This window comes from Saccostrea cucullata, unplaced genomic scaffold (assembly GCF_032062105.1).
Source record: "Saccostrea cucullata isolate Sc308-1 unplaced genomic scaffold, CSIRO_AGI_Scuc_v1 ctg402, whole genome shotgun sequence".
Classification (NCBI taxonomy): domain Eukaryota; kingdom Metazoa; phylum Mollusca; class Bivalvia; order Ostreida; family Ostreidae; genus Saccostrea; species Saccostrea cuccullata.
The window spans coordinates 122,555-131,165 of NW_026925523.1; the positions used below are offsets into that span (position 1 = coordinate 122,555).

General features: G+C 30.5%; 1 protein-coding gene across 1 annotated transcript; it reads left to right on the plus strand.

Moving 5' to 3' along the window:
- Positions 1-1,350: 1,350 nt before the first annotated feature.
- Positions 1,351-6,582, plus strand: LOC134269092 (uncharacterized). The gene is made up of 7 exons (XM_062751312.1): positions 1,351-1,480; positions 2,532-2,793; positions 3,050-3,227; positions 3,917-4,005; positions 5,410-5,520; positions 5,895-5,994; positions 6,385-6,582. Exons 2-7 carry the CDS (start codon positions 2,546-2,548, stop codon positions 6,445-6,447), a joined length of 789 nt encoding a protein of 262 aa, XP_062607296.1. The 5' UTR covers positions 1,351-1,480; positions 2,532-2,545; the 3' UTR covers positions 6,448-6,582.
- The last annotated feature ends 2,029 nt before the right edge of the window (positions 6,583-8,611 follow it).

Below are 8,611 nucleotides of genomic sequence, written 5' to 3' on the forward strand. Positions count from 1 at the left end.
TATGAAAGCATTCAGTCCAAAAGTATTAAAAATCACTCATTCAAGTGTATTATTAACTTCACTCGTTCTAAATGCACGCACGTGCGTGCACGTGCATGTTGACCACACTATCTTGTAGGAGTCCATTATACCTATCTGTATTCTAAATCCCATGCTGTTTGTTTGAAAAATAAGGGAGTTAAAGCCATTTCTTGTTTCAGCCAATCAGATTGCAGCACCCGTACATGCGCGTGATTTCATGATTTTTTTCTATATCGTATTGTAGGACATCCTAATGAAAGACTATGTTTTAAATTTCAAAACATTTTGTCAAAAAACAAAGGAGATATAGCCATTTAAAGTTCCAGCCAATCAGATTGCAGCACACGTGCATGCACGTGATTTCTTGAAATTTTTTGTATATCATATTGCAGGATATTCTAATGAAAGACTATGTTTTAAATTTCAAAGCATTTCGTCAAAAAACAGAGGAGATAAAGCCATTTAAAGTTTCAGCCAATCAGATTAAAGCGCATGCGCATGCACGTGATTTCATGAAACTTTTATATATCATGTTGTAGGATATCCTAATGTATGACTATATTTTGAATTTCAAAGCATTTCGTCAAAAAACAAAAGAGATATTGAAATTTTTGTTTCAGCCAATCAGAGCGAAGCGCACGTGCATGCGCGTGAGTTCGTGCTAATTTGACAGTGTCATATTATCTACACTATTAATATATCTTTATATAATGAGTTTCAAAACATTTGTTCAAAAAACATAAAAGTTATAGCTATATTAAGTATATCAGTCAATTCACTCATTTCACGCGCACGCACGTGCAGGCGTATGCGGGCAAAATGACCTTCGTTCCGCACACCTACACTACACACCTATTAACCCTAAAAAGGTTTTAGCTCAGTTGGGTGAACAGTTTCTGAGAACACTCGCGGACAAAAAAGTACCGGAGAACAAATAAGAAAAAAAATAATAATAATAAGAAACAGAGTAAAAACAATATGTTCCCAAACTCCGTTTGGGGAACATAATAATAAGAAACAGAGTAAAAACAATATGTTCCCCAACTTCGTTTGGGGAACATAATAAAAACGGGGACCTATATACTAAGTTAGTAAGTAGGTCCCTGATAAAAATCACAAAAATTAATTTCTCCTAAAATTATTGCTGTGTTGATATTGCTGATGGAGAGGTACATACACCTGTACATGTATGTAAAACTGTAAAAAGGGAAGTTATTTTTTTTATTGATTCGGGGAAAAGGTGTCCACTTTTCATGGTTTTAATTATTATAATCAACGAATCCTCGTCTCTTGAATGTTTCTTCTGTTCAATGGTTGAGTATAATCGAAGAGCGTTATTTTGACATCGAGTGTCCTTGCCATGCGAACGGGGACCATGAGCATCGATTCATTTATTTGATTTTTATCTAAAAGAAGCTGCAAGATGTGATATTTTATGACTTACAAAAAGAGGGAGCAGGTAATGACATGGAGTTTGAATGGATTATCATTTGAAATAATTCGCTTAAATATTATTTTAAAGGCAAATGAACTTCAGATGCAAACTTTCCTTTTGTAACATAGAGATCAGGAGGAAATATAACTCGAGAATAAATAAAGGATAAGGGGTTTTTAAAATTTATTAAATTCAATATTTAAGTCATTTTAAGGTCATTTTGAATAAATCTGATAGAAAGAATATTTGGGGGATGGGAGTTATAAAACTTGTGATAAGAAAGTATCTTAATATTTAAACGTTTAAGGATATGAGATCCTCAGCCAGGAAGGATAACTCCAAAAATTAATATTTAATTTGAAATGCATCAAAATGAAACTTGAAAAGGAAATTTTTTCATGCAACAATTTTCATTTTATTCACCTTTATAAGATTCAAGGTTTTTGGAAGTCCTAGAAAAGGTCTTATAAAAGCTGACATTTATACCATACAAAAGGAAAAAAAAAATCATACGGTTTTAGAGAAGTAAGATTTTATTGAATTCAGCCTATACCCATGCTTATTAGCATAATATGAAATAAGAAGTGATTTGTGGTGTCTTGCAATGATAGAAAAAGCCGTTTACACTATGTATTATAGAATGGCTATGCATGACGGAAATAGAAGACAAAAAATACTAAATAAGTATAAAAGTCATAACAATTTCTCTGAATGCCTGTATACCTATTGTTTTTTTAACCTAAAATATATTTATTGATCAATTTACAATTAGAAAATGCATTGCTGATATTCCAATTCGCTTTTTCTGCAAAAATATTGAGATTTGACAATTTTCCCTATATAATATGATTAACTTTAATCTTTAACTTTAAAGAAATACTGTGGATAAATTTACATAACTTTGTTGATTCAGAGGTACTTTTATGAGTATTTTTGATTACTTGACTGCTAAATTTATAAACCTGAGGATCGGACTACCTTAAATCAGGTGACTGTTAGATTACTTTTCTGTTCAAATAAACTTGGTCACATGAAAAAATAAATGAACATGTTTACGATGATGACATCGTTTTAGATTCTCTGCGAAACATGGCATCAGGTGACAAACCACCCTTAGAAATTCCCAACAATTCATCAGAACCACTCAAAGAAGAGGAGAGTATATTTTCAAAGCTGAAAGGATATTTTAACAACAAACCTCCTGAGGGGAATGAATTGTTTGCTCCAATATTCCCAGTATCCCAGGGCCTGTCTTCTCCAATCTCTGATGAAGAGGTGGACGCGTTCATCGCAAATGAAACAGGATGGGATAGGATAAAATATATGTTTTCTTATAAGTGAGTATTAAACCAGAATGGGATATAGGCTAAATTGTGTTTATCATGCTTATAAGTGGGTATTACAAAAAAGGCTAAAACATGTGTTCAGGGGTATGTATTAATTTAAAAAGAAAATATATATAGTATATATTAAATTTAGGGAACAATACGTAAATTTGAAATCAAAATCTGGAATCAAAATAATATAAATTATATTTATTTTTTAAACATGTAAGCATGAATGATTAGTTTTACCCTTGTTCTTTAATTTCAGTCCCTTGACAAAGTTTAGTGCTGATTTCTACAATGTATTCAGTATCGCAGCCCCAGTGACAATCTTCTCTGGAATAATTATAGGAGCTCTCCGGTATCCTCGGGCCAAGGAAGACTTTATGAGAAGTCCAGAGAGAGGGCTAGTGAAATTTCAGCGAAAAAATCTTCGAATGGCTAAAGTAAGTGTGATACTGTAGATCACTTAATTTTTGCCGCACATTATTTTCGTGACATAGCCATAGCCTTTTTTAAGCGAGACAACATTTTCATGAATTGTGGTTATTGCTCTATTTAATCATAAAAGCAAAATGAAAAAACACATGTGGGTCCTGAATAAAAAGTGATTTACAGTATCACTATGTAACACACAGTTATATTGTTCATAAGGGCAAAAATAACACGGGTCTAAAATAACCCAGATTCAATAATGTCTTTATAGGCCTGAAAAATCTCTGGCCCCCAAGTGGTGCAGATAGTCCTTGACACCATAAATGTTCATGCAGGTGTATTGTAACACATAAAATTAATTTTGATCAAATAGATTGCAATGATTATTTTCATGATCTCTATTTTACATGTAACAGAGATATGGAATGTCGTGGCTGTGAGAAAATATACAGTTTCAAAAATTACTTTGCAAAGAAAAGTTGATTTTATATTGACAATTTGAATTATGTTGATTTTATATGGACCAGAGTAATTTTTTATGAAGAAAAAAAATCAAAATCAAAAGTGATAACCAAAAATGCATTTTGATAAATAAATTTGAATACTGCATTCATACTTGACAACTGTAAATTTCAGTACTGTAAATAAATCTTCAGAGAGTGTTTTGCATTTTCATGATAATGCTACTTATCTTTTTCAGAGGTATAAGTATGATGTTATCACACTGGATGTAATGAGGACAGCTGGTAGAGCAGCATTTAAATTTGGTGGATTTTTTACATGTATCTTGTGAGTATTTTTTTCATTATTGTTGCATGTGTTTGCTTCTCAAATTTAAACTGTTAGATTTTTCACAAGACATTATTGCATATTATACTCTGTGACAACAAATGAAAGGTAGAATAGTCAATTCCTAGTTGTTTGGTTGAATATTATATTCAGCAATTATAAATATTTACATTCGCTGTGTTTAATTCATGAAATAACAATTTTAATTGTGAAATTGATTTGAAAAACATTTTTGTGTATAATCACTGTGACTTTAGCCAAAAATATACACGAAGAAACGTGCGTTAACGTAAATGAAACATTCACATAAAAGATTTTTAATGAGTTTTGCAGCGACGTTAGTAAAATGCAACAATATAGGGCAGGGAGGAAGTATTCAAATATTGAGTATATTTTAGTTTGCCTTAAAAAAAAAAAACAGAAAAAGAATGTAAATATAATCTCATGATGTTTTTAGTTGGTAAGATTTGAACTAATAGTTAAGTGTGTGAATCACACACAGTAATGAAACATTTTGAATCCCTTGATTTGACAAATGAAGATATTTACAGCTGCAGCGCGCTTAATGAAATTATGTACGGGCCATGGTCTCTGGGGGCACAGTAGCTGTGTGTATATACACATGAGAGTAACAATTCACACAAATTGTCCAATTCTAAAAAAGAATTTAAATTGATACAAAAAAGAAAAAAAAATTTTTTCCACTTTCATAATACATAATTCCATGAAATATAAAATTTCTGGTTTTATTGACAGGACTAAGATACATGTAAATTTAAACGAGAGAATATACCAATTTTTCAGTAGGGGATGAATTGGAAATTCTAAAGAACGAGTGCACTTATGGGCCCCAGTAAAATGTGAAATATAAACATTCAACTGTGACTTTCAGCCAAAAATTGCAAAATATATAAGAACTTCTGCATAAAAAAGGACATTAAGAGTAGTTCAGTAAATAAAACATTGCACCATAGAAAATTGTGCAATATGACAAAAGATTAATACATTTTTAAAACTTGTGTGAATCAGAGTTTAGCTACTTAAAATATGAAAAACAATAAGTCAATGTTTTTCCTAGCTGTATTATGGACCCAGTTGCAGGGGGAGGTCAAGTACTGAAAAAGGGTGAATTGGATAAGTGAAGAAAATGTACTTCTTTTTATCAATGTAAAGTTGCAAAATAGAAGCATTAATTGATTTTACTGTTAAAAAAAAAACTTTAAGTCCACAAAAGTTTACGTTTTTTAACACAGAGAACTGAAAGCATGTTTATACCTTGTGCCAAAGAAGAATCTCGACCGAAAAATTATACCGAAATAGAGATTTTGTTTGTTAAGAATTAAACTAATTGTTAAGTACTACTGGAATTATTTCAAACAGTAATGAAACATTTTGAATCCCTTGATTGATGACAAATGAATCTCTGACATTTACAGCTGCAGCAGGGGCACTGAATAAATTCAGCTACGGTGTGCGGGCCATGGTCTCTGGCGGCACAATAGCTGGTATTATGGGGTAATTACTAATATTATGTTGTATATATACCTGTATGAGAGTAACAATTGTAAACAATTTTGTCTTTGATTGTCCAATTCTGCAGAATTAAAAGAATTTAAATTGATACAAAAAAGAAAAAAAAATTATTTTCTTCACTTTCATAATACATAAATGTACAATGTATGCATAAATGAATGTACCTATAATGGTTTTATGAAATATCTAAGATTTAACTAGAGAATATACCAAAAGAGAACGATTTAGTTATATATTCTAAAGTAAAATGGCACATAAAAAGGGCCCATTAAGCATTGTGTAAGTGCACTTGTCCTTTATTCCTTTATTATAAGTGTAGATTAATGATATATTGATTTGTTTTTCCCCAAATTTAGGTTGCTTTATGGTGGTGCCTATTGTATATTTTTAAATCATTTTGGATTGACACAAGATAAACTTCACTGGGAGGATGTTAAGAAGAGACTGGAAGTTGGGGTAAGTAAAAAAAAAGATGTGTTCTAGCTGATCAAGACCCAAAATAACTGATATCATTTTTCTCTTTGTAGGTATAGACATTGTCAATGTTTCTTTTTTTCCTTTTTTTTGAAGGGGGGGGGGGGGGGTTAGTTTCATTTTTGCTTTTTTTTGATAGCATAAGATATTTTGTCATTATAAAAAGAAAAATGAAATAATAAGACCCAATTAGATAATCTGAATATTTTTTTTGGGGGGGGGGGGGGGTGTTGAATTCAAAATTTTACAAAAATGAATAAAACATTGATATATCTGAAACATAACCGATTTACAAAACTGTATATAGTTTATGTATAGTAAAAATTGCTGTTATTTTTTTGTCTGCTGTCATTTGCTCTTTTCTCTTTACAGTTTGAACGATCCCAGGAGCATAAAAATAAGAAAGACAGTAATATAAAAAGTAAAGGCTCCTGACATTGTGATAGAATAGATAATTAATATATCTAATTAAGACTTTATTTTCATTTCAGTCATTTTTTTGTTGTTGTATTTCTTTTCTTCTTTTTTTTTTTTTACACCACAGTTGTATATATTAAAACAATGAACATTTATATAACTATGTGTTTTATGTTGTTAATCAAGAAGTGAGAAATTTCATATATATGTCAAATTTATTTTATTAACATTTATTTGATATAAATATTTGTATTAATTTTATCACAATATAAAGAAAACATGCAGATTATCTCATCTGGTGTTCACTCGCTGAAAAATATTGATACACATGCAATTCTGTAAATTTATATACAAAGAATTACAAACAATAGGGATGGTTTCACACTTGTCTCCACTTTTACAACATGAAGATAGGGGTGAAACGATACGCCTCCTTCACGGTTCGATACGTATCGAAAAATTTGGTCTCGGTTCGGTTAATTTCGATACGATACATTTTGATAGAAGGAAACAAATTCAACTGTTGTTTTATCCTTCTTTTTACTTAATCAAGTCAAAGATTGTATGTGCAAAATAGATAGAATAAATCACCTTAATTGATTTTACTGTTAAAAATCATTTTACAAACTTTAAGTCCACAAAAGTTTACGTTTTTTAACACAGAGAACTGAAAGATGTTACATACATTTTGCCAAACCCCTTAGCTTCAGACACAAACGACCGAACCGAAAGTAGAGATTTTGTATCGTGTATTGAGCCGAGAAAAAATACCGCGGTGAACCGATACCGCGGTGAACCGTTTCACCCCTACATGAAGACAATTTTAAAACTGGGAGAGTCAAGTAATTTTTAATCAAAATATCTTTAAAAAGCAAATGAAAAGTATTGTAAATTTTAGGTATGAAATTGTCTATCTTTTTGTTATAATTATGACAATCAAGAAGATAATTTCACAGAGAAAAAAATTTATTTGATATAAATATATATTAATATTATCACGATAAAAACATGCAGAGTATCTCATCTGGTGTTCACTTGCTGAAAAATATTGATACACAATTCTGTAAATTCATTACAAAGAATTACAAACAATAGGGACAGTTTCACACTTTTACCCCCTCTTACAATATGAAGACAATTTTAAAACTGGGAGAGTCAGGTAATTTTTAATCAAAATATCTTTAAATTGCAAATGAAAAGTAATGTAAATTTTGGGTATGAAATTGTCTATAATTTTTGTCATAATTCCATTATTTGTAAATTACAATTGAAATATGTCACAAAGCAATGCAAAGAAGAAAATCTTATACTTTATTTTTATATTTTTGATATTTAGTGTTGTATGTTAGTTGTTTACAAAGGTTCATGCAATATCTACATGTACATAAGAATAAAAGGAATGTATCAATTCATGGAGTAATTTTTAAAAACATTTAAGAGTTGTCCTTCTTTATTCTGTTGTCAAAAATAGCGCTTGATTAAATTGTATGTGTTGTATGACACATGTTTGACACAATTAGTACTTTTTAGACTAGTTGCATGCAATATCTACATAAGAATAAAAGGAGTAATTTTTAAAAACATTTAAGAGTTGTCCTTCTTTATTCTGTTGTCAAATCTTTTACATTTTAAATAGCGCTTGATTAAATTGTATGTGCAATTGAGTCATATCTTGCAATAGAATTGTGCAAATCTTTATCAAGTATGACACAGTTTAAATTATTCCTTTATTCCAATACATTAATTGTCAAACATATAAAAGCAAAAACACCAATGCTGGATTACAGTTCGTTTCTAGCATAAAATTTGTATATATGTATATAATATAATAACTTACTTTTTATAAAACATGAATTTGAATTTTAAAAAAAAACTTGTTGTCTGAGTGCACCTCTACACCCCCCCTTTTTTTCCCATTCCCGATCTGTTCCGATTCTTTGGTCTCACAAAATTTGTATTTTTAAGTTTTTAATTCAATGGACCATGACAAATTCATCTCAAATCATTCCTCAAAGTATGGATTACCAGCTGGGACATTTCTTTCCTCCTTGTAACATGTAACAATTGAAATTTTATGCTCATGATACGGAAGCTGTCTTCCTACTTTTATACCCATCATTTTAAATCAAGAGGCCCATGTGCCACATCACTCACGAGTATGGTTCTGATATTCTTCAACAGA

Excerpts from the sequence above, each read along its gene's own strand:
- LOC134269092 (XM_062751312.1), top strand. The coding sequence starts at position 2,546 with ATGGCATCAGGTGACAAACCACCCTTAGAAATTCCCAACAATTCATCA. Across the intron at positions 4,006-5,409 it reads GGATTTTTTACATGTATCTT|ATTGATGACAAATGAATCTC; the intron begins GTGAGTATTTTT and ends TTGAATCCCTTG. Across the intron at positions 5,521-5,894 it reads ACAATAGCTGGTATTATGGG|GTTGCTTTATGGTGGTGCCT; the intron begins GTAATTACTAAT and ends CCCCAAATTTAG.